This window comes from Dermochelys coriacea, chromosome 1, assembly GCF_009764565.3.
Source record: "Dermochelys coriacea isolate rDerCor1 chromosome 1, rDerCor1.pri.v4, whole genome shotgun sequence".
NCBI lineage: Eukaryota > Metazoa > Chordata > Testudines > Dermochelyidae > Dermochelys > Dermochelys coriacea.
This window is the reverse complement of record NC_050068.2, coordinates 240,831,514-240,857,884: the sequence shown is the minus strand read 5'-3', so window position 1 is coordinate 240,857,884 and position 26,371 is coordinate 240,831,514. Positions and strand designations below refer to the sequence as shown.

The 26,371-nt window shown below is 43.9% G+C and overlaps 2 protein-coding genes across 12 annotated transcripts in view; one reads left to right on the top strand and one right to left on the bottom strand.

Annotated features, from left to right (window-relative positions):
• The window catches only part of BCL2L13 (BCL2 like 13), a 79,375-nt gene extending 71,099 nt beyond the window's left edge, over window positions 1–8,276 (top strand). For all 4 annotated transcript variants that reach the window (XM_043517613.1, XM_038412111.2, XM_043517623.1 and 1 more), the window contains one exon: window positions 1,986–8,276. In XM_043517613.1, coding sequence (XP_043373548.1) covers window positions 1,986–2,801 — 816 coding nt within the window. In that variant the 3' untranslated portion in view covers window positions 2,802–8,276. The remainder of the gene's footprint in view (window positions 1–1,985) is intronic.
• A 373-nt stretch (window positions 8,277–8,649) lies between these two features.
• BID (BH3 interacting domain death agonist) overlaps window positions 8,650–26,371 on the bottom strand; it is a 44,537-nt gene continuing 26,815 nt past the window's right edge. For 7 of the 8 annotated variants that reach the window (XM_038412144.2, XM_043517653.1, XM_038412174.2 and 4 more), the window contains 6 exons: window positions 17,497–17,597; window positions 16,809–16,877; window positions 15,635–15,842; window positions 14,375–14,514; window positions 12,079–12,291; window positions 8,650–9,901 (listed from right to left, as the gene is read on the bottom strand). In XM_038412144.2, coding sequence (XP_038268072.1) covers window positions 12,082–12,291; window positions 14,375–14,514; window positions 15,635–15,842; window positions 16,809–16,817 — 567 coding nt within the window. In that variant the 5' untranslated portion in view covers window positions 16,818–16,877; window positions 17,497–17,597 and the 3' untranslated portion in view covers window positions 8,650–9,901; window positions 12,079–12,081. Of the gene's footprint in view, window positions 9,902–12,078; window positions 12,292–14,374; window positions 14,515–15,634; window positions 15,843–16,808; window positions 16,878–17,496; window positions 17,598–20,440; window positions 20,581–26,371 lie in introns of those variants that run through there. The other variant, XM_043517681.1, reaches the window with a different exon arrangement.

The following is a 26,371-nucleotide window of genomic DNA, read 5'->3' as shown; positions in this document are numbered from 1 at the left end:
AGCGGCTGTTCTTATTTTTATTCACTGTATAGGCACCTGCATTCGTTGCATATTAGAAAAGCAGTGATAGATTCACAAGGCCTAAATGACAGTTTGGGCTTATCAAAATGGATGTGTGTTTTTCTTTTTCTTCCATTGTAACCCCTGCAGTACAGTCCCTCCCACACTTGTGGCATTACAGTACACCTGAGCAGTTACTGTGTGGACTGAGTGCTTTCACTAATACAGTAGGCTCATTCTTGCTATTGTTCTTGGTATCACCTAATGGTCTTGAGTGCAACACTCAATGCTTTAGGATTCAGAAATGAGTTACTAAAGACGCATTGTGTCCTTCCTTATATAGTCTGGGGGCATGGTTGGTGCTGCTTCCAGCAGAGGAAAGGATGAGAACTTAATGGCAGCTTGCTTGTACAGCCTCCCTCTCTGATGTGGCAGTGAGCAGGTGTTGGTTTTGTCAACCTTTGCAGTTGTAAACCAGATTTGGGTGCACTCAGAATGAATTTGTGTGATGGATGAAGAACATAAGGAGAGTTTGGATGTGGAACATAGAGGGGCAGTAAACAAAGTAAGCATGGAAAGAGACAGAAGTAGGACAAGGAACTTGAACTCGTAGATATTAGGGAGGTATCACTCCTGTACGTACTGTTTGTGAAAGGTGATGTGAAATACTGCCCCCAAGAAGGAAGAAGGGGTGTAAGTATTTGAAGTGAGAAATTACTTGGAACAAATTTGGGAAGGTTACTAAGTTTCAGGTTTGGGGAGGAAGGAGTCCATCTCTTTCAAGTGATGATGGGATTGTGTAGGGAAACTTGCTGCTGATCAAGCAGAATGCAAGTGGAGAACTGAAGATACTCGAGAGAAGGGGTCTGAATGGAAGTGGAGGAATAATGAGTTGTGTAAAGTTCAGTATTGCAACACTGGCCAAATGTTCTTGGAAAATTTAAAAAAATTTAAAAATTTAAAAAAGTTTAAAAAAAAATTTAAAAGACTTTTGGTGGGGAGAAACAATCCAATTTTGTGTTTTGTTGCAATTTAAGTCAAGTGCCACATGGTTAACATCAGGGTTTTTTCTCTGTTCTTTTTAAAATCTCATTTGTTGTCATACCCACCTGAGGTTTTCCTTTGCCTTTAGAAATAACTTCCTCTTGCAGCTTCTCTCTCAAAGTGAACTTCTTCAGAATAATAAAAGACTTGGCCAGTGGTTCTTGGATGGTTGTCTGGTCAACCGGGAGCCCACAAAGCTGCTCCTGCTCCAATGGGGAGGAGTCTTTCAATCTTCATACACTGACATTTCCTACTCATTGGAGTCCAGTAGCAAACTTTTAGGATGTCTAGAGTTTTTTTTACCTAACTAACTAAAAAACCAGGCAATTCTTTGCCCTTTGTGTGGCTGCTTTTGGTTGTTTTTATGGTTTAATTTAAATTGTTTTCAAATCTGTGAAGGATGCCAAAATTGAAGGAGAATAAACAAGGATGGAACTCATTTACAAACTAGTGGGACAGATTTTGAGCAGTGGGGGCTGCAGGTGACAGGTTTAGTATTAATACATATAAAGCCTCTATGCCCATAAACAAGCAGTATAGAGCACACACAAAATGGGAGTGTGAAGAGGAAACCAAGCTTTTGTACCCATTTTGTTAAAGTAAGTTAACTTTAATTTTTTCTGGTTACTGATGTCCTACAATTTATTCATATAACTAAGCACTATATTAATTCCAGAGAAAGGTGGGATCCAAGGAACAGCTTCATCTTAAAAAATGGTCCCACTTTCTGAAAATTCCACTTAGACAAGGCAATTCTGGTAGCCCAGTCTGAAACATAAGAAGAGAGAAATTGCCCCTTGGCAAAAGCCAGCTGATCTTGTTGCAGAGCCTTGTGATGCTGCCAGACTGTGTTGCTCTTCCATGGACCTGTTATTTGGGAGGATGTGCTGTGAACTCTGCTGTTCTTTACTGATCTGGTGTGTTCTCTGCCTTTCTTCCAGGGTACTGTCTTTAGTCTGGATTCTGAAGAGGAGGAATACCATGCAATTGCAGAGGACAGCAATGACATCTACATTCTAACCAGCGAAAACTCTGGACAGGTGAGCCCCCCAGAGTCTCCCACAGTGACTACGTCTTGGCAGTCAGAGAGCCTGCCTGTCTCTTTGTCAGCTAGCCAGAGCTGGCACACAGAGAGCTTGCCGGTATCTCTTGGACCTGAGTCCTGGCAGCAGGTGGCTATGGATCCTGAAGAGGTAAAGAGCTTAGATAGCAATGGAGGCGGTGAAGAAAGGAGTGAAAATAACTCTTCCAACTCTGACATTGTTCATGTGGAGAAGGAGGAGATACCAGAGGGGATAGAGGAAGCGGCAGTGTCATCGGTGGCCCTGGAGACTGAGACTGCACAGGAGGGGTTCCTGGAATCCCCTTCTTTGCTGGAGATGAAGTCTGAAGCTGAGATTGTGGCTGTTGAAAAAGCAATCCCCTCTGCACCTTTGCTTACAGAACATGAGGAAAAGGGAGAGGTGGCTGAGGAGCCTGTTGAACCAGAAATCCCCATGTTGAGTAAACCTGTACAGAAACCAAGCCCATCAGAAGAAAAGTCTGCACCAGAACCTGAGAAAATACTGCCTCCAGAAGTGGAAATAAAAGTGGGGAAGGAGAGCCATTCGAAAGAAATGGAAGAGAAATCCCCAGCTGGAGAGGAGAAACCCATCCTGTTGCCAGAAGGCAAATCTATACTGCTGTATGGTGGGGCTGCTGCAGTAGCTATTCTGGCTGTGGCAGTGGGAGTAGCACTGGCGCTGAGAAAGAAGTAATGGGGCTCTCTTGCTGAGGAGGGGGGAGAAAGTGGGATCCAAATTTTTTAGTTGCATTAACTAAAGGTTCAGCTGCCTGCTGTTAATTGGACATTTGTATAACTTAAATGGTGATGGGGTGAGGTTATTTGATAAGGCTAAGGCTATGGACAATCATGTTTTTTAGTAGAATTGGAGTGGAGACTGTTTGGTTTTGTTTTTTGGTCCCCCCCCCCCCCCCCCGATTAAAGTACCAGGGGTATTTTAAAAATATCAGTTCTGCAAATTTCAGAACTGAGTACAAGTGCTGAGGAAAGGGGGTGCTTGTACACTGGAAACTGGAACAGAAAATTCCAGGGGCAGGAGGGGGCTGGTTGCTGCTAACCCCTGGAATTTTTAGCTTCCCTGACTGAGCTGTTGCAGCTACCCTGTCTTGTCACTTCCCTTTGTGCCCCTTAGACTCTCTTAAAAACAAACATACAAAATAAACCAGCCACCTTAATCCTGTAGCATGAGGCTGGTCTCCCTTTTGTTTCAACTTCCTCTCAGGTACTGCACTTCTCCTAACCTCCTAGGTTCCTTCTAAACCCTAGTTGGGAGAGTGCTCATACTATACCTCTTTTCTCACACCTGTTTAGCCCCTTATACTTCCTGAAGCCCCATCTTGTAAAGATGCTGCCTCTATATACTGTTTTCTCTGAGTGCTCTGATGTTGGTGGGAGAGATGCACAGGCCTCCACCTCTGTGCTACGGGAGTGTGGAGGAGATACACTGCTGGTTGCTGGTCTGAGAGAACCTTTGGCTCCCTCTTGTGCATCCCACATTACTGCCACAGATCAGTCACCAGAGAGCATGACTCTCATTTGGGTCACTGTGCCATTTTCATAAGGTCTTGATGCTAGTGCTTATTTAGTGGATAAAATATGACTACCCAGGATTTATAATTAAATTCAGAACACTGTGAGGCTGACATCACCTGTGAAATCAAAGGTTAAATGGTTGCTTTGTCCTTATCTTGGGCTGCAGTTCTATATTTTCTTGCATGAGTTAAGCACAGAGCGTATTTAGTCTTAACTCAGCCTTGGTTATGACAAATTGCCAGAATCCTTGATATTCAAAGTAACTGATGCTAGTAACTAAACCAAACAGCATTAAATATTTCCTTTGTTGTTTGCCTGTGGCTTCTGGCCCTAGGATGAATGACGTTCTGGGAGCCAGCATGGTGTAGTTTCCTAATGCAAGTTTTGCGCACTATGCAGAAATAATTGGTAAATGTTCCTAAAGACTTTGCAGATTCAATAAATGATAATAAAGTTACTTTGGAAAAAAATTCTAGCCCCCTTCGTCACAACCTTTGTTCTTAAAATTTATAAGTGAAATCTTTAAGGTATTACCATGTGCGTTAGTTGGCCCAGATCAACCACGCATGTTCCTGTTTCATAGAGTGTGTGTGTGTGTGTGTATATGAATGCACGTATGTACTGCAGCTTTAAGGACATGGTCTTTGATTCCCTAGGTAAAACTGGTTTTCTTTCGGTGTTGATGCTGGCTCAGGATAGATGGAGGTAGGTGAAAAGGAACTTGGGATAAAGTGAAAATGAAGCCATAATGTACGCTTTTTAAAGCATAAGACAACCTATTTTATTTCTGACAATCTTACTTGCTGCCTAGGATATAGTGGACCTGTCTTTTACTAATAATTGGGCTGAGAATAGTGTATTTCTTTTTGTCTTGAGCTTTTTATTTTCAAGTGAAATGAATTTGTATCTCCGTTCCTGTCCCTTCCCACCCCAAAATGCTGTTGACAGTTGACAAAAAGTTGGCAGTTGACAAAACCCAGTAGTCCACGAATTTTGCACTCTAATCTTGAGCTAGGGTGGGTTTTGTAGATAAGCTTCTAGAGGTTTGAGCTGAGGGATTTTTTTCTGAGGAACAGAGAGAATGGTGGGGAAAGGGTTATTAAAGCTGGTGCCCATTACTGTGGAAGGAACCTGCTTAGCTCAGGAATTTTGGACTCTGCCGATCACATCCCTGTGTTACTGTATATAAGCTGGGCTACTTTTACTCCATAAAAATTGTAGCAGGCTGGCCTTAGAAGTCTTTGTTGTAAAATCGAACTAGTTCTTTTCCCAGACACTTCTAGGTGCTCTGGTTGGGATCCTCATTGCTGTGCAGTGAGTGTGCAGTTTTGTCCTAGCAAGTATTGCCTCATGCTGCATAGATTTTTCTGTGAGGGTGCAGTTACAATAGAGTGACATTGCTATTTTCCTTGCCATAGCTTCCTTCTCTTACCTCCCTTCTCGAGAGCTCTCTGCTGTAGATATTTTATAGGAAGGACCCCACTATTACTCGTGTCACAGACATGATACAAATTCCCATTTAACTTCTATTTAGCTTACTAAAATCAGAAGCATTTAAAATGATACGAGTCCAATAAGTAGAAACTACCCCAACCACAGTGGGGATTTTGCTGTTCAGTGTCTAGTTCTCCTCTATGGAAGGTGTTACTCTATTCTTCTGTTACTTACTTTATCCATGCCAGTGTGGTAGGCCCCTTTACTAGTCTACAAAGAACTGCTGCTGTCTCCTTCTCCTGCATGCTCCTTGCAGGCTGTTCTTATGGCTAGGGGCTGCTATCATCTCACTAGTGACAGTGAAATTTTGTCCCTAAGGTAATATGCTTTTATGTTTGGCAAATTTGAGACAGACAGGAGAGCCCCCCTCTCCTTAGTCGGAGTGGGTGCTAAAACTAGCCTCAGCTTTAGGTTAAGATAGGATACCTTTTCCTGTGCATTCTGGATATTACTATGCAAACTGTGAAATGCGCTCTTTTCATCCCACCGTAAAAGTTTCCTGTACTAGATACTCATACTGGGACTGGAGAAGAATAGGTTTTTAAAGGCCGGGGGAGGAGAAATCATTTTCTGCTAAGTTGAGATCAACAGGGATACAAGATTCAAGCGTGTATTGTTAAATTGAAACACGTCTTCCATCACAGTAGCACAAACTTTTCCTACTGTGTACAATTGTTCACCGGCACTCTAATCCCACACTGACAACAGTGGGAAAGGGAGAGGAGAAGGCCGTGGCAGCAGCAAATAAATCCTTGGCTTAGGATTTTGTTAAATATTCCTCCCTCCCCATCAAGAAAATGCTCAGGGCTTTGACTGATTTCTACTTCAGTGGAAAAGCAGCCATAATCCCTGTTTTGGATTTGTTATTCCCTGATGATGATTCCCCTCATCAGTTCTCTCTAAGAAGTTACAGTTGGGAAAATATTCTCCTCCCACACTAGACTATACATTTGCTCGTCTCCATGAGTTCCCACTAAGAATACTGACTCAAACCTTTTGAGTTTGAAGCAGTTGTAGCCAACCCTAGCTCTGGCCATTTGGTGGAAGTGATCCAATGAGGGGCAGATAAACTTAAGAGTACAGTTTTATTGTCATTGGTTTGGAGTCCATGCTTTTGCTCTAAGGTTGATTGTGGATTAGGAAACAGGTAGACTTGCTCCCTCTCTTTAAAGTATGTTAAGGCAATCCTGAACTGAAGGTGGTGCTGATCTGAAGTGTGCTGGCCATCTCTCCATGATAGAATGCTTACAAGTTGGTAGAGGGAAAGACGTTATCTACGTCATTCATTGTAATGTTACTTTTGTACTGTCATTCACATTAGTATTATTTGCCCTCACCCTCTTTTCCAAAACTAAGTGCCTCAGTGGGTTTGACCTTAATGAATTTTCTACCTTGAACCCTTTCTTGCATCTCTCTACATTTGTCTGCTGCACATCCTCAAGCTGTCATAAAACTAACTACCAAGCATTTAGTATTTTTTAGCTGTAGCTGTAGACTGCTTTACAAACAGCTTCTCCCTCTGTAAAAAGGGGGACACACCCAGATACTCTGTCTAGAGGAAAGGATGGGGCCTTGGTCACCCTAAGTCAGACTCCGAGGGTAGGACTGGAACGTATAGCACTCCTGTTTATCTGTCCACTGGACTGCGTTGCTTACTACAGCAGCAGTTATTCTCAAATTGCTCAGGCTGCCTGTAGTAAGCACAACCCCTACCACATGGCCAGAAACTACTTTTGAAAGCTAGCTTTGTGTTTGGTATTTAAAAAACACACCACACAATCCCACCCTCCTGAGACAGCTGTGCTGCCAAAACAAGTGTAGACATGGCTTTCAGAATTCTTCATTCCAAGGATGAAATCTCACAGGCCTCTCGATCTGAAATATATGCAGATGAATTACTCCTTTGTGTCTGATTCTATGTACATTCCCTTATCCAGTAGGTTACAGGGGAGAAATTTTGGTATTCTACAGTGGACTGTGGTGATGTATGAAACAGAAAATAAAACTTCATTTCTTTCCCCTGCAGGAAGCTGGGAGAGCAGTAGAAGCTGTGTATGGTTTTAATAAATTGGTTAATTTTAGCACTGAGAGGCAAGTGGCATTACTTTGAGCCTGGCTGTAGTTGTGCTTGAGAGCTCAGCGAAGACTGTTCCAAATAAGAGAGAGTGGGTACATTCTAAACTACAACCAGTTTGCTGTGGGACAGGTACTTCACAGGGCTAATGATTGCAGGTACAGCAGCTATTGCAAGTAACATGTTGGAGTAGGGAGTATTTGAGTCGTATGCAGTTGTTCCTGGGTTGGGATAATCACATTTGCTGAGGTTAAACTAGAGCCAGGTTAATAGCTATTTAGTGGGAAAATCAAAACTACACACTGTAGAGCTACCACCTATGTCTATGGCAACTGAACACTTGATATAGTCCATGCTTTGCTTTTTAAAGGATTTCCTATCATTAATTGATCTTTTCTCCTATTTACAGTTGACCCTCCTTAGGTCCCCTAGGCAGACTGCAGCTAATACCCATTTGTTCCTGTAGCTAGTGGCCTGAAGGCATCTTCAATGCCTAATTAAAATTTGCATCAAAAGCAGCTTCTGATTTCCTTGCTTTAGCTGCTGGAAAAGTGAATTGTCTGACCCAGAGATTGACTTGGGTAAAGCAGGTGCTGTCATTGCTATGCAGCTGGGGATCTCTCCCATACTCTTGGTTTTCTGACTAAATAGTAGTAAGCCCTCTTCTTATTTGAACAGTACAAGACCCACTCAGCCTAAGAGAGCACCTTTAGTTTGTTATACAAGCAGCAACATTTAATGGTGTACTTAGTCTTCCTTTATGCTTCCATTCCAGTAGGTTCCCAGAAATGCAGTCAGCTGACTTGCAGAAGATGCCTTCACATCTTCCAGCAACTTTTTTTTAATGTTTCTTTTAACAGGCAAGTGCAGCACCTGGGGGTGGGGGGTAATAAACTGTCTGAAGCCTCTTGTGCCATTTGGTTAATTAAAATACTGTTTCCACAGTGTTAACCTTTCACTTTAGAGCTGGAGAGAACTTTATGTACGTTTTTTCCTTCCCCAAATGGGACACTGCTGTAAGACTATGGCCCCAGCTTGCACTTTAATAAATGTTACAGTTTTCAAAAACAATGTGTGGGTCTATTATTATGCTAGTTCCCTTCTGTCATCTTGTGTGTGCACCACCCCAAAGGCATTCCAAATCCTCTCCCTTAGTTAAACAGCATGCTCTTAGCCTGAGGTAATGGTGCAGTCTGGTGTAGACAACCCCTTGGATTGCTTGCTCTCCCTTAGTGTTGGGTGCACAGCAAAATCCAGCTAGCCACATTCTCCCACCACCCTTTCAGTTCCAGTAAATGAAAAGGCTCATATTTCCCTTTCTTTTTTGGCTGCTATCCCTCTAAAAAGGAATCACTTTATAAAATTCACCAGAAACCTTCAGGAAAAATTGATAAAAAAAAATAACTGACTTCAGTCTCCTGCTTCCCATTGTCCTTGGAAGTTTAAGTACTTCCTTGCACACCCAGTTTGAAAATGGATAACAGCTGCACTGACAATTTTATTAAGTATAAAATATTTACAGGTAATATAAGAAACAGCAACTCAGAGTTCAGTTTACATAAACTGTCAAGTTGAGACTGCATTCCTAGTAGGCCCACCAGCAGAGGCTCTAGGCATGAGTTAAGAGTGCCAGCCTTAGTCATTGACTACATGGAGGGACCTATTGAGTGGAAATTAAAGCTAGTGTGTGCTATGCTCAAGTAAGACCAGCTGAATTATCTGACCTGATATCACTCAATTGTTGCTTTTCTATAACTTTGATCATCTAAATCAGACACTCTCCAGAGGCTCAAAAGACCCTGTCCCCCCACAATTGATGTGCCTAGGGAAAAAACCCTGAGCATATAGTTTACTCAAGAATCAGCCTGTATTTCTAAAGGTATGTCTTCACTAAAGGCACACCACTAAGTGTTAGGTGGTTGTCTCAACCCAGGCTAGCACACAGCATAGGGGGTGAAATCCATTGATTTAGCTACTGCTGCTCAGAGAGGTGGATTACCTATCATGCTGGCGGGGGGGGGGTGCATGGAGGGGAGAAATTCTTGTCCTTGTGAGAAGAGGCTACACTACTATGCATACTATCCTGGAAAAGCTATGCTAGTGTAGAGACGTTAAAAGCAGAGGTTAGGTTACTTGGATTGGTAACTCACCCATTTTGTAGTGAGTCTAAATCCCTTGCAGTTGATTGGGACAGCATCAGAGGACTGTACTCAGAAAGACTAGAAGGGCTCAGCTTACTGCAGCACAAAAGAACAATAGGCCTTGCCTCTAGCAGACCTAGCACCATAGACATGAGAGCACAGCTTTGAAGTACAGGTGTGCTGTGTGGCTGCTCACACCTGGGTTAACCCTGCAGGGAAGACAGGCTGCAGGCTCAGTGCTAACTGGCACTTTTTCCTAAGTCTTGGTGCTGGTGAAGACCTGTATGTCACTTTCTTTTACAAAATATTGAATGTAACAGGCAAGCAATAGTCCTACATGTCTCTGCCGAACAATCGCACAGCTTGAACGTTTCTCCTGTGTTGAACAACCTAAAAAAATAACTAAGGGGTTGTGCTTCCCCCTTCATAGCGGCATTGCAAAAGAATTTAAACAAGGGGAAAAAAAGCAAAAGTTTTAACATTTAAAGTAAATACTCAAGAAGCAATCTTCTCCACAGACGTCAACGGGACTGGCTCCGCTCTCATTCAACTCTAGAGGGGACACAGAACAGGGGGTTAGCAAACGCAGCAGGCCACGACCGTATACATATTCTTAGTGAAATGCCTGTTGTTCTTCCCTAAGGGAGAGCCTGCCTCAGTCACAAATTCATCACCACCAGGAGAATGGAGAGAGTTTTAAAAAGGAGCTACTGGAGAGGAATTTGCCCCTCAACCTATTATTTGTTTACAATCTAGCTGTTTTTAATGACCACCACCCCATTTCTGTGTTCATAGCAACATACCTTATGGCCCTTCTGGGAAACTGGTGCTATTTATGACTCCACCTGCCAGATTTCTGTCATTCTAAGGCCTGATCTACATGTAAAAAAGTTTTGCCAGCATAATTTTGTTGATTATGGGTGACAAAAAAAAATCACCCCTATTGACACACAGTTGTGCTAGTAAAAAGCTCTAGCGCAGATGCAGCTATACTGGCCCCAAAAAAGTCCTTTTGCTGCTATACCTTATTTCATTTGGGAAACTGGTACAAGCTGCATGGGCCACAGTTCTTTTACCAATATGAGCTGGGTCTATACTAGGAAGAGTTTGCTAGTATAGCTACACATTCTAGTGTAGCCAAGACTTAAGTGTCAGCCAGGGAGCTAAAGGGCTGGTTCTCATGACAGGAGCCCCACCCAGACACCTTCTCTTCTTCCCATCTAAATCTTGGGGATTGGCCAGTTCTCAAGGCAATACACACCTGTGGATCCGTTTCTGCAGTATTAACCTGTAGGGAACTGGTTCTGTTGCATACTCTAGCAATAAGCTGCCCCAAGCACTGCATTAAAGTTTGAGTCACCGGAGAAGTGTCACTCTCATTTGGCCTTGTGCCACCACTCAAGACAGATAGGCACTAGTAACCCACTAACACACCTGCCAGTCAGTTTCAGACACAATTATTGTAACCAACAGAGTCTAAAAGCTAAAACAACTATGGTCCAAATCCTGACCCCACTGCACAGCCTGAGGAGCGGTTCTGGAGCCACTGCACTGTGTCTCATAGCTCATGTGCCCTCCCTGTGTTTGTGCAGGAGGAGAGAGAAGAGCTGGTGGATCTGAATAATTCCAGAAATGCTACACCACACCTGCAGACTACCATGCAGCTCAGCTCTACAATGCAGATGGTACTGACCACTTCCCCAGGATCCTGCCATGCACACCTCCATCCCCTTCTGCAGTGGAATGACGCTGCACCCTTTGCTCTCAGGTGCTTCCATGTCTGCAGACTAGGGGGTCAAGTTTGCCCGTGTCAATGCACCATCACTGCCAAGGTTTCAAATTCCCAGTGGTACACTATGGGCAAATTAGTTATTTTGTAAAGGCAGTTCCTTATTTATCAGAGCCCAGCTGCCTTTTTAGCACTCACATTCTATGTCTCCGGCTTTGAAAATACCACCTCATCAGGACACTTTCAACTACAAATATTGGCTCACTGTCGCTCCAACTGTGCTTTAGCTCCACAGCCAGAAAAGAAGAATGGTGTCACTGTTTAAACATTTCCCCATCCTCTCCTTGCTGTAGCTGACCCTGTGGCACTAAAATTACTTTTACCGCTTAGAGTGGCGGTTTCAGATGGGCAACGGAGAGAGAAGGGGAAGCCAGCAGTACAGAAATGGGTGCAGAGACAAGTGGAACATGATCAGAATTGGGGCTTAGTCTGGGAAACTACCTTCCTTGCCCTGGAGGAACTGACCACTCCTGGGCCCATCCATGCCACTCCCAGGAGAAGCTGCTGTGAGAACATGCGACTTACTATTCACACTCCCCCTGGCCTACAGGCACAGAGCTAGTGGACACACTGTGCTGGTGGAGGTCAACCTTTGGATTTCAACTCAGGTGAGCAAGTGGGTGGAGCTGCAAGTTTCTCACACAGCTCCCCCCGCAACTTCCCTTGGCCAGACTCATCCCCCAACAGTATCAGTACCTAAGCAGACTGGGACTCCAGCTCCTGCTGCAAAGCCTTAAGTGGCTATAAGGTAGTAGAGACCATTGATTCTATAGGAATATAGATAAAGATGGAGGGAGCTCTGCTAGATCACATACAGTCGTAGTCCCATCCCCAGCCAGGATTATTCCCTAAATTGCTTTGCCCAGAGCTGAGTTAGCAGGCTTCTGCCACTTTTCTTGGGAGACCCCAACAGCTTAAGAGACAGTTTGAGGATTCTTACTTGTTATCCCAGGTTAACAACGTAATTGTGGAGGTTCTGGTTGATGTAATTCACAGTGGTGTTAAAGACACGGTGTAGAAGGGATGGCATTTTGTTTGCTACTGTTCTGGCTAAAACCATTGCTAGCACCAACATGGCTTTCTCCTGCTCCATTTCCAAAGGTATGGTTCTCACAAGCCCCTCCACTGTATTAGACAGACGTCTCATTATCTCCTGAACAGAGGGGAAAGAAAAATTACAGTAAATAAATATCCCACTACGGCCTGTAAGGGTGACAAAACTTTCACCCATCCAATTGCCCCAAAACACTGCTACAATCCCTTCAATGCAGAAGCACTCATGGACTCATACTGGGTGGCATTTCACACCTTGAGTGGCTTTTACGCAACGGGGGTCACCATCATGAACTGCAGGATTTACACAGAACAGAAGTTACATACAGTGCTGGTAAATTTAAATCTACCTTTACAAACATGGAGTGAGATGTGGTCCCTGCCCTGAAGGGCATACACACACATTGCCAGATCCTGAAAGGTGCTGGGTGCCCTCCCACTGGACAGATTAGACAAGGCAAAGACCCAGGACAACAGAGCAGGTGGTGGAGCGTACGGATGAGAAATTAATCCAGGTGCTGCTCTGGATCAGTGAAAAATACATATATCCCCAGCAACACAATCTAGATCAGTGGTGGGCAAACTGCAGCCAGCATGCGGCCCATCAGGGTAATCTGATTGTGGGCCGCAAGACATTTTGCTGATGTTGACCGTCCATAGGCACAGCCCCCCACAGCCACTGGAAGCTGTGCCTGCGGACGGTCAACTTCAGCCAAATGTCTCACGGCCTGCAATCAGATTACACTGACGGGCTGCATGCAGCCCGCAGGTTGCCCACCACTGATCAAGATGCTGTACAAACTAAGATGCATAACTACTCTGACTAACCAATGCACAAAAAACTTATCTAGTCCCAAGCAAAAAAGGTGCATGTCTCTGCCTCCTACATTGCTGGAGTTTAAAAGTTTTATACCAAGGTCATAAATTGGAGGCCTAACAAGGTCTTGAGCACTCACAGCTGCCACTGAAGGTCTGGGGGAATAGTGGCTACTCGGAGTCTTTCTGGACAAGACTGTTAGAGTTTATACAAGTTTATAAGGGGTTTTATTATATGAATAGACAGATTGTTTAAAATAATCCAGCATTGTCTACCACACCCCAGTTGCTGAGAGTTTGACTCTGGAGCATAATAGATCACACACTGCATTTGCCTGTAACTTGCACAGAGGAGATGCTTGGGAAACATATCATCCTGGGCAAGAGTGGATGAGCGCCAAAAGGCCACTTATCTGAAGATAACGGGGAGCTCCAAGAAGATGAACAAAACTGACTAACAGATCTAGATCTGGGTCCTTCTGAGGGGAAGGATGGTTTATGGCTAAAGCACATCAGTGGAGTTGGAAGAGCTGGTCTTTATTCCTTCCTCTCAGGGTTTTCTGCAACTCCCAACACTGTAGTATCTCAGGGATGCTGAGTTTCTGCAACTGTTAGCATTACTTAAGCACCAGTGTGCTGAGCTATGTACATGAAACAGCTAACACTGAACCTTGTGCATTTGTTAAGACTGTAAAACCTTCAGCTAAGTCACTTAGGGCACATCTACACCACAAAAGGCAAACTAAACCAAAAAAAACCCCACAAACCCACAGCAGCGAGTCTCAGAGCCCTGATCTTCAGGCTAAAATGGCAGTGGAGTGGAGATGTTCCTGCTCAGGCTGGAGCCCAAGCTCTGAAATCCGATGATGGGTGTGGCTCTCAGAGCATGGACTCCAGCCCAAGCGGGAATGTCTACGCTGCTATTTTTAGCCCTATAGCATGAGCCCCAGATAGTGGACTCAGACTCTGAGACTCGCTGCTGTGGGGTTTTTTTTGTAGTGCACTTAGGGCCTGATTTTCAGGAGGTGCCGAGTCCTTGCAACTCCACTGACTTCAGTGGCCACAGAGTGCTAAGCACATCTGAAAGTCAGGCCCTTTGTGCCTTAGCTTCCCCACTGCGAGATGAGGATGACAACACTGCTGGACCTACCTCTCAAGGTGTTGTGAAGCTGATGTAATATTTTCTGGAATCTTTACATGGAAGGTGCATGCAAAGGATGGATTCTTGAACTGGTCATACCGAAAGCAACAAACTACCTAAAACAACAATCCAGGCAACTCTCCATTCTTGCTGATCACATCCAGACATATCTGTTACATTTTCATCCTTCTTTAGTTATTGCTAATCAGCTGAATTCCTCACTTACCTCTTTGGACAGATTCTCATTCACAAATTGCTGCACTAGATCATTTACTACTCTCGGTTGGATCTCCCTAGCCACTTGGTCCCCAATCTCAGCAAGCTGAGCTCCAATGAGCCGGAAAATGTCCTCATCAACCACAGAATCTAATTCCAGAAAAATAAAGAGATGGTTTTAAACAGGATTTTGTTCACATACAGACATGACCAAATCTAGGCCCAGTGCAGGTGTGTAACAGGCTTAAGTACCCCAAAGGTGCTCTTGCGGTCATCTGCACACAGCACCTCTCCCCACAAAGCATTAGAAACTAATACATGTCCCAGGGATCATGCCATTCATCACTGACATGCAGCCACCTCTGAGGTGGAACACGATAGCCCTGAATGGAGAGCTGAATGTCCAGCAGCACTACGTAACAGCTCAGGAGAAATATTATCTCACTCAAATGATACTGCAGGGGGAATTTAAAATATAGCTACTGAAATGAAATTTCGCCAGGTCACTGTAGTAACACCCTCATCCTGGAGGAAAAGAAGGCCACGTGATCTTTCACAATCATGGTCAGGACCTCTTACATCTCATCTAGACTACAACATCTCTATGAGCAGAGCCACCTCTGACACTATGCTGAGGCCATTAGTTCAATACTGATTTGGAGGGCAGAGTGCCACCTACTATAAACACCAGATTTATCTGAGTGATCACCCATTCAAGCGATAAGCAGGCCCAGCCCTGCTTAGCCTATGAGACTGGATGAGATCACAGTCCAAGGTGGTATAGCAATGCCCCTGGGGGCACTACACTGTAGACAACAGTCAGTACTATTCCTATTTCATGAGCCATCTTTGGATACTGTTTCCCCTTCACACAGGCAAAGCAAAATGTGGTGAATTTCAGCCCAAATAGCAGAGAGACGAGTTGTTCCTAAAGTCCCAGTTCTAAACTACCTAACAGGTGCCAAGCACTCAAACACTCTCTAAAACTCAAGACCTAACAAAGCAGACTGGGGTTTGGGGCTCCATTATGGCAAACTGCAAGTGCGTGGGAGAAAAGGCATCTAGGTACTATGGAGAAGAGTGCTCCAGAAATACCTAGACTGGTAAGATAAGGTGCTAAGCATCAGCTGTACCATGTGACCTGAGAAAGCCCAATATGTTATCATCCAGAGCTATAGAACAGCAATACTCCGCAGAGAAAATACTCCCTGTATCATTCTGCTACGGAAGAGATCAGCTTCAGAACAATGGGATAAGGGAAGCCACTTACCTGGCTCACCATTCGAGAACCGGCCACTCCGATTCCCATCTGTCTGAAGCTCCCCATCATCAAACTCATCAGAGAGGAAGTTTTTTGGTGGGGAAACCATCACCTGGCTTCTCAGAGAATCCAGCTCTTCTCTGAAATCACAGTTGTGACAGTTCTGCAGAAAGGAATACACGAGGATGCGCTCCATCTGTACATCGCCACGCAGACCCTAAAAATATGCACAAATAAGTCATCATGAATTTGACAGCCAACAAGACACTCCTGCCTGAGAGGACTGTTTTCCACTACTGTCTCTCTGTTGTGGAACTCCTCCAGGACCCTGAAATAATGTTAACCAAAGAGATTGTATAGTTGCATGACTGCATTCTGATTGTCATGACTTTGTTTATGTGCAGGACCTGCAGAAAGTGCTACATGAATTTTTGTTTTTACTAATCCAGTGATGGAAGGATTAATTTAAGATTCTCCATGTATTTCAAGCTGCAGTTTAAAACTACCATTTAAAAACATGTACTTACACTAACTCAGACCATAAGCCTGTTACCTTGAATTTGGGAATTGATTATTCTATTTCCTGTTATAAATATAAGCAACGCATGCCCATTTACCATTTAAAAATAAGCAATGTGAGATATTAACCAGGGGGGCGTTCTTACACCAAAAAAATACAGACTCTTCAAAAGTTAAGAGGATCATCTTTCATCTTACTGTTTGACTGGGACCCAGACAAGGTCAATAATGACCATGTTCAGCTAGCATCAGAAAGAGAGCAGACAGCTCGAGTCTAATCTCAGATATGCAGGCAGACCCATCCACACAGACTGGGGAATGAGCTGCCTGTATGGATAGCAGCATGTTGGCAGAAAGTCCAAGCTGTACAGAAACATGGTGCCTGCATACCCAAACTTGCACAGGGACTAGGAACCAAAATGAGTTCTGACTCAGCATCCCCCAAATTATTAAATGTTAAACAATACACTTTTTTGGCCTATATTTGAAAAAGTGACTAAAGTTGAGCACCCAAAAATCACTAGATAACTCAAAAGAGGCCTGATTTTCAGAGGATCGGGGCAGAGGGAAATCACACCTCTTAAGCTGGGCACACAAGATCACCAGTCACTTCTGAAAATTTAAACTGAAAGCATTTTGAAACATAAAACCTTTTGGAACTGACCTGATCCATGCTGGCTGCTGGGACAGTGCAGCTGTGTTAACCTTAGCTTTCAACCCACAAGTCCTTTCCCTGCAAGGGAACAAAAGGAAGATGCCAACAAGCCTGCAAGCCACTTTGTCCCAGAGATTCTCTTTGACAAGCCCTTACTAATCCAGCCATACTTTGCGGAGCACGGGCCTTCCCCAGGAACACATGCTTGGTGATTTGGCAGTCATAGGGAAGGCTGTGAACAAAGGACCAGATGAGCAAGCAGGCCCCTTTTTAGGAGTGAAGAAGGCTGGGATAGGAGGACAAAATGCCTCCCTTCACCGGTAGCATTATGAATAGGCATGATAAGAGAGAGGCCTAGGGACTGACAATCACCATGACAGCAAATGACCTAGGAAGGAAGAGGGGCTTTTAGAGTCAAGGTGTTCTGCCTTAGCTTGGGCCAGATGTTGGAATGGAGAACAAGTTTAGCTCCAGGTGGACATCTGGCCTGGCTAGTGAAGGATCCAAGATGCCCTGATTACCAAGTCATTTGGTTCGTGGTAAGGGTATTTTAGGGGCTTCCTGCCTTTAACTGTGGGACACTCCTGTTCGTTTATAAAGTGAACCAGCCTGAGCCAGCCAACCTTGCACTGCCACTGGAGAGCACCTATCACACAGCCTACCTCTAGGTGTACAGGAAATAACCCAGTTCAAATACCTGGTGTTGTCGAGAGTCAAGCTGTTTGTATCCTGCTAAAGGCCTCTGATCACGTTTAATAAAAGCTCCTTAGCACAGCCATGCCACAACTCCAGGAAAACCTAGACAGGAAACATGAGCAATCAGTCACAAACCAACCGTTTTCAGAAAAAAAAATGAGGAGTCCTTGTGGCACCTTAGAGACTAACAAATTTATTTGGGCTAAAACCCATTTAATCAGATGCATGGAGTGAAAAAAAAGAGTAAGCAGAATATGTATTATAGCACATGAAAAGATGGGAGTTGCCTTACTAAGGGGGGGCGTCAATGCTAACGAGCCAATTCAATTAAGGTAGAAGTGCCCTCTTCTCAACAGTTGACAAGGGGTGAATACCAAGGGAGGGAAAATTACTTTTGTATTGATAATGAGGCCAATGCAATCAAGGTGATCCATTTCCAACAGTTGACAAGAAGGGTGTGAGTATCAGCAGATGGAAAATGACTTTTTGAAGTGACCCATCCACTCCCAATCTTTATTCAGGCCTAATTTGATGGTGTCCAGTTTGCAAATTAATTCCAGTTCTGCAGTTTCTTGTTGGAATCTGTTTTTGACGTTTTTTTGTTGAAGAACTGCCACTTTTAAATCTGTTATTGAGTGACCAGGGAGACTGAAGTGTTCTCCTATTGGTTTTTGAATGTTACAATTCTTGAGAATTTCAGAAAGGCAGCATCACGAACGCCTGGAGCTCCCTCTGCTGGAACAGGGGGGCTTCTAAGTTTTTTGAAGGAGTTTGGTGCAGGTGAATAGTGCCAAATGCAGAGCTCGGAACTGCTCTCCGTACAAAGAACTGTGGGGGCTTCAGTGTTGCAAGTTGGCCCCACATCCCAGCCCATGTACACCAAACCTGACCTGGATGGGCCCAGCTGTAAAGGGAGACAGGAGTTTTGTCTCCAACTCCACTAACTCTTGGTCTCTGTGCTGAGTGTGCCAGCTGTAGTGGTGTTGTTTGTTTTGCAATGTGGACTCCAGTTCACCCAGGATGGGCTGGCAGCACCAAGACACTTCTGATGTGATCTTCCAGTCACCACTGACCAGCACTAGCTTTAAACTTTGCGCCACTCCATAACACTCTCACATCTGTCCTGGCCCCTGTTGGAGCAGTTTAAGGTAGTGAACAAAACTCTGCATTAAAATGACTCAGAGTGCAGGTGGAAAAGAGGAAGTGAAAAAAAGCAGAAACTTACAAACTCAGAAGCAAACCACAAGGAGACACAAATTATTCAGGAAAGAAAAGGTATTTCCCAGCTTTTTGGAGGGTTTTTACAGATTTGTGATTTCAAACAAACAACCCCACATACAAATACTTGGGAAGCAGTTCTTTTATCCACGATTTCTCAAAATTTACTTGGTTCCATCTAACAGCCACACATTAACCAGTTAGGTCTCTGCATCAGACCGTTGGTTCATCTAATTCAACACACTCTCTCAGTCAGTGACCCACAACATATGTGATGTAAATGTGCCAGACCAGCTGTGTCATGGAGGAAGCAAAAGGACCTCCTTTCTAGTCTCCTCCTGAAACCAGAGAAAACTCCCCAGACTCCATTTTGTACCTCTGGCTTCCATTTTAAATAAGTAAGAGTCACTCCATGATTAAGTGAAAACTGCAGGTCACACAGACTAAAAATAAAATTGGTGGGAAAACCAAAGTGGGGGAAAGGTCAGCAGACCATAACTATGAGGTAAACAACAATTGCAGGCTAAAAACAGAACTGACAGTTTGGAATGATTGGCAGTTGGCATGCACCCAAGAAATATCTGACAGATAGATATTAACAGACGTGTCTATAAAAAGTTCTGACAGGACAGTATAAAAGTCAGTGTGTCTCAGTAGACAGCTGACACGAGGAGGGAGGAGCTGAAGAAGCAGAGAAAGAAGCAGCAGCACCACCACCACCAGAGGGAATCCTGTCAATAGAGCAAAGTCAGCACAATTGTCACTCAAAGTTAGAGAGTCATAGTATAGGATAGCACAGTGTATGCATGTGTGCGTGCGTGCGTTAATAAAGATGCATGTATGTGTGTTGATTGTGGAGAAAATGTTTATATGTACGACTAAAGAACTGTTATGAATTGCTGTCAGCAACCTGCAACAGATTGGCCATTGGAAAACCGGGTGCAGCCACTTAGGAACATTTCAAAATCGCAAGGCAATACGGTCTGGGGTGTTCTTTGACTTGCTATAAGGGAATCTGCACCAATAAAAAGATGCCAGGTTTTGGAAAGAACACTGTTTTGTGCCAACCATTTATCAGAAGGTTGATCCATGTCCTTCAGATATTTCCTTAGCCACCCTGGAGACCCAGACCTTAGGAAAACAGGTTGGTTAATAAATGGGCTGTTTTGAGGGAACCCTTGCTAAACCCGGGACAGGGTGATAAGTGAGCTATTCTAGAGGCACCCTAATTCTATTTTCGAGACCCTGGAACAGGTTGTTTGATCACCCTTTACTTAGGCCTTGTCTTCAGTACAAAAAAGCATGTTGTTAATTTGAGGTAAAATCCTAATGAAGACAAGGCAGTTTGTAGTTTTCACACAAGCTAGCAGGTAGAGGTAAACCCTGGGCTCCCCCATAGTCTTTAACTTGACTCGCTAATTCATGTGGAAACTACAAATTGCATAATTTTCATGAGGATTTTACTTCGTGTTAGCTAACTTGAGATAAGAACACATCTTTTTTTAAGTGAAGGAATGATGGCCCACCCCACTACTAAAGGGTTAAAGTTAACGGTGCCATGCTAAAAAGACTATAATTAATGTCCCTAAACATTCTCTCAACTTTAATGTACACTGTACCATCATGATAGGGTTGTTTTGGATGGGGGTTTTTGGGGGAGAGGAAGGGGGGGAAAGGGGATTAAGCTAAGAATATGGAAAGGTAGTCCTGTGTGCCTGCCTATTCACCATAAGGCTTGTCTTCACTGCAGAAGTAACCTGGCCTCTTACTCAGGTGTTGCCTGTAACTTGATTCCTGTCCACACATAAAAACCACCCTCCATCAGAGGGAGAATCTCAGCTTTCAAGTGGTATCAAGCAATTTCTACATCTGCTGTTCAGAAAGATAGTGGAAACAGTTAAAACCATAGTGGAGTTGAATTGTGGGGGGAAAAGCAAAAGGGTAATCCAAATGATGTGTTTTAAAACCATGAGTGTCACATTTATCTTCATATGTGTTCTTATATATTAATAAAAATAATACATTCAGGAAAAACATAAAGGCTAATATCTGTAACTCTGCTGTGATCCCTGCTCCCTGAGAAGCTTGCTGGTGCATGGTTATACAAGCATAGAAATATAGGGCTGGAAAGGATCTCAAGAGGTCATCTAGTCCATCCCCCTCGGAGGGGTAGGATCAAATAAACCTAGACCATCCCTAACAGGTGTTTGTCCAACCTATTCATAAAACCCTCCAGTGATGGGGATTCCACAACCTCCCTTGGAAACCTATTCCAGTGCTTACCCACTCTTATAGTTAGAAAGGGTTTCCTAATAGCTAATCTAAATCTCCCTTGCTACAAATTACACTGATTACTACTTATCCTACCCTTGGTACAATTGATCACCATCCTCTTTATAACAACCATTTAGGTATATGAAGACTTACATCCCCCCTCTCAGCCTCCTCTTCTCTAAACTAAACATGTTCAATTCTTTCAGCCTTTCTTCAGATGTCCGGTTTTCTAAACCCATCATCATTTCTGTTGCTCTCCTCTGGACTTTCTCCAATTTTGCCACATCTTTCTTAAAGTGTGGCAGTCAGAACTGGACACAGTACTCCAGTTGAGGCCTCACCAGCACTGAGGAGAGCAGGACAATTACCTCCCATGTCTTAAATAATGTAGCTAGGAAAGAACTAAATAACTGCTTTATTCCAGGTATTTCAAAAACCAGGCTTGTAATCTGAAGAGTCTCACTAGTATAAACACATACTCTTAATATGTTCCAGCGACAGCTAGCTAACTCATCGCCACGTTTCCCCCACCACGACATACACGTTATACTCCAGCTTATTTAAATGCCTTAAGGAACCATTTGAAACATTTGAAGAATTATTGTTTAGATAAACAAACTTCACCTTCTGTATGAATTTCACCCTGAGGGACAGAAATAATATAATTGCATAGCAGCTCTGACATTGTTTGGACATGACTCATCATATCCTAGGGCTGTAATTTCCAGCTCGCATACACGTATTGCGGTAATTAGATGAGAGCTAGCGTGAGTATAAACAGTAGTGTAGCCGTGGTAGCATGGGCAGTGGCAGCACTGATCAGTCATGCTAAGTGCAACCCTGCTGAAACCCTGTGGATATGTACTCAAGAAGGCTCAGTTGTGCTGCCACTGCGGCTGCCCATGCTACCGTGGTTGCAGTACTACTGATGATGAGAGCTAGCACGAGTATGTGTATGGAAGCTGGGAATTGCACTCCTAGCTTGGCATGTAAAGGTAGCCTAAGAAAAAATACTTAATATAACAATAAGCCACTCCAGGGGTGTTCATTACTAGTCTATCAGGACATGCCTCAGATATGTTTCAGATGACCCAAGATGTGGACCAATCATCTCATGCACTCTAAAATGGCTTGCTTATTGCTATTAGAGTTTAGGGCCAAGATTTTTTTTAAAAGTGACTAGAATTGAGCGCCTCAATTATTGGGCATCCCACTTGAGATAGCTTAAAGGGGTCTGATTTTCAGAGGGCGGGTGATCAGCATGTTTTGAAAAATCAGGCCCCTTTAAGGAGTCTCAAATTGGACCTCTTTAAAAAAAAAAAAAAAATGGAGCCACGAAGAGTTACTAAACACTTGAAAATCTTGGCCCAGATCGTTAGTTTTAGATTTATTTAAACTTTTAAAGATACTTTTAATTGTACTTGATCCTTGCACTATGGAAAAGAGTTTGTGGTAGAAAAATATGAGAAAACAGTATGGAAAAGGTCATAAATTCCCTTTCTGATTTGGATGTTGATTTATATCTATATGATTAGATTAGATTAGACTAGATTATTCCTTTTATTTAGGAAGCCTGAACTCATTAGGCCCCACTCCCCAAGCCTGCCTGCCCTAAGAAGCAGTTTGCGGAATAACAGTGAAGTTTCAATTCACTTCTACTGAAAATAAATCTCCACTGGGAGAAATTCGATACTCCCAATTATTTCTTTAAACAAGTGAATTTAAAATGGCCAGAGGCCACAAATTGCTTCTGAGAGGCAGAGGGGCATTTAAAAGTAAGTCACTTTAATTCCTTCTGGTCTTCACTCCCTCCCCCTCCATGGCCCCTTTAAAAACTCATCTTGTTAATTTAAATGCAGAATTGGGAGCAATAAACCAGGTCTCAGTTCAGTTAAGAGCAGCTTGTCTAGTGCTGCCTGTGACTGCAGGTTGGTAGCTGGAGCCATTTCCCTTTGAAGCCCCTCTGCTAGATTCCCAGTGTATAAAAATTCAGCATATCCATTCAGCCTCAGTTAGCATCCTTGCAAAAACATATCCCTGTTCTTTCAGACCTATATTCCAGGATCTGCATGAGCTCTGCTCCCAGCCTACAGTCTGAAGTATCTTCAGTTGGCAGTGCAAGGAAACTGTAGAACAAGGGAAGTGCTAGGCTTCTGTTTTTCCTGTAGTGCCTAGCAGCCACAGTCACAGACGAGGACCCTGTTGTGCTGGCTGCTGTACAAACATAGAACAAAGAGATGGTTCCAAAACTGCTTAGCAATCAGTTTTTCAAAATGAGACTGAGTAGCATTGTCCAGAGAAAGCTAGTTACCAGGTAATTATGGCTCACAACCGTGGCACCATTTCGGAATAAAACTCTGTAACATCAGCATGTAAGTCCCAGAAAAGACTAGAAGGTAGACATATTTTTGCTGATGTGGACATGTGAGTGACTGCTACAATCTGGTGCAGATCAGGCCTCACATGCTTCAAAAGACATGCTTCTGTCTAAAGCAGCAGTTGGAAAAAAATCACTTGCAAACCAGCCTTGCCTAAATCTTTAGGCACAAGTCTGGCAATTTCTTCATGTTGTGCTGGGCTGTCTCTGCACAATAACAACCGAATCCTGCATCGTTTAAGTCAATGTGAGTTTTGCAATTAGCATCTGTGGGAATAGGATCAGGCCCTACATTCACCCAAACAACACTGGATCCCAGACTGGCCTTTCAAAAATCTAGCCATGATCCCCTGGAAAGTACTAGGTGCAGATTCAAGATAGTAAAGGTATCTAACACAACCTTGCTGATGGCTACAATACTTGTAAGAACCTAGCGAATCTCGGGTGATGGGACCTTGTGATATAGGAGCTCTAGACATCCAAGACAGTGACACTTACCTCCTCCAGGCAACAGACAGCTGCCAGAGTTGCCTTATTACACTCCCATCAAGCCACACAAACAGTTGGTCTTAGCTTGTAACCCCTGTGGGATAGCTTCCATCACAAACACAATTATCAATCTCTGCTGCACAAAGGCCACATCCCCAGCATTATTTTATTCCCCACCTCCTATGCAGTTACCCAGACCTGTGGCCTCACTCAGTGCCATAGGAACTTCAGGGAGTGTGTGTGTTAAATAAATATGATCCCTGCATAAGACTGAGGAAGAAATGCACCCAGCAACAACCTGTTGGTTTAGAAAGATGCAAGGTCCACTGCGTGAATCCAGGTGGCAGTTTCCACAATATAGAATTCTGCAGGTGCATAGTTGTCACCATTATATTAAACACAAACAGCTCCAATAGGAGCTCTCTCTGGATCTCCCAGGGTGTTATCATCGCTTTGGAATGCAATTTTTGCAGGGCAAGGACCAAGTCTCCTGTTTTTTAGCAGCTCCAAGCAGTGTTGGCACTTTTAAGTGCTCCCCAGTGCATTTCGAAGTGCAGAAGATTATTTCCTTTGTACAAGTGTGGAGCAGTTTAGGCTCTAAATCCAGTGACCTGTGGCAACACAGCAAAGCAGTAATGAAGAGGATGAGGTGAACCACACTATCTACATAGTAACGTCACACACATCAATTCAGGAATAAGAACTGTGGCCAACTGTACTGCCTAACCACACAGATAACCTCATTTGTGTAATGAACTGTGCTGTGAAACTGGACACGTGCAGTAGAGACACAATGAAATCACAGGGGAGGTGGCTGCTGTATATTGTGCTTATGAGGTACATGAGGGCCAATTCTGTCTTGGGCTCTGATAGTGCATCGATAGTGTGAAAGAGCTGTAAATGAAAGGTCATAAGTGGCCCCCATGCTGCTCCCCTTGCAGCCCCAGCAAAACAGAAGGTAAGTAGCACAATGCTGAGAGCTACAGAAGTTCTCAGCTGCTGTGCAACCCATAGGCAGCCCTGGGGAAGCTTGCTGTCAATTAAAGTATTTCCCCAAGTGCTTTGCAGCAGCCCAGAATTTAGATGGTTAAAAAGTCATACAAAGGCACTTTCATCCACTCTACTCCAGGGCCACACCTTCTGTGCTGTATCTCTTAAACCGCTCAGCACAGAATCTGTCTCATGAGCTGTATATCTATTCACCAGCATTTCACCCACTCCTCCTATGCAGGTCTGCAGATTGCACTTTTAGAGAATTAATTGGCCGTATATGATCTTCAATCTTGTCAGCAATTATTTTAGCCTCAGCCATACCAGGTTCTTTTTCTAGCCAAACAACTACACTTTTCAGCAGTAGTTACTCACACATGCACGGTATGGATAATTTAGAGCAGTTTGTAGAGGGAACATCTGAGATAGAAACACATACAAACAGAGAAATAATCCCCTGGATAGAAACAACCTATCAGTCAGCAACATTGCTGCTTTTTTGTGCACTGTCAAGATGCTTATCTTTCTACAGCTGCTTTCACTTCGGCATGAAGAAGTTCTCTAGAACCGAAACTGCAATAGCATCTAAGCCCTGGTATACACTAGGGGTATGTCTACATTACGAAATTAGGTCGAATTTATAGAAGTCGGTTTTGTAGAAAGCGTTTTATACAGTCGAATGTGTGTGTCCCCACACAAATGCTCTAAGTGCATGTAATCGGCGGACTGTGTCCACAGTACTGAGGCAACAGTCGACTTCCGGAGCTTTGCACTCTGGGTAGCTATCCCACAGTTCCCGCAGTCTCCACCGCCCATTTGAATTCTGGGTAGAAATCCCAGTGCCTGATGGGGCTAAAACATTGTCGCGGGTGGTTCTGGGTACATATTGTCAGGCCCCCATTCCCTCCCTCACTCCCTCCCCTGTAAAAGCAAGGGCAGACAATCGTTTTGCACCTTTTTTCTTGAGTTACCTATGCAGACGCCATACCAGGGCAAGCACGGAGCCCGCTCAGCTAACCGTCACTGTATGTCTCCTGGGTGCTGGCAGACGTGGTACTGCATTGCTACACAGCAGCAGTTTATTGCCTTTTGGCAGCAGACAGTGCAGTATGACTGGTAGCCATCGTCGATGTAGTCCTGGGTGCTATTTTAACCGGGCGCCTGGGCAAACATGGGAATAACTCAGCCATGTCATTTCCCTTTTTTTGTCTCATGGAGATTGAGTCCTACCGGCAGTATGCTGTCTTTTAATTTGCAACCAGCAGAAGACGGTGGCCAGTAGTCATACTGCACCGCCTTCCGCCGAGCACCCAGGAGGCGACAATGGCTAGCAGTCATACTGCACAGTCTGCTGCCGGCATGATGTATAAAGATAGATGAAGTGGCTCAAAACAAAAAATAAACCAGATTTGTTTTGTATTCATTTTCTCTTCTCTCCCTCCCTCTGTGAAATCTACGGCCTGCTAAACCCAGTTTTGAGTTCTTTCCTTGAGGCGGCCATTAAGTTTCAAACATGCCGCTTCTATAA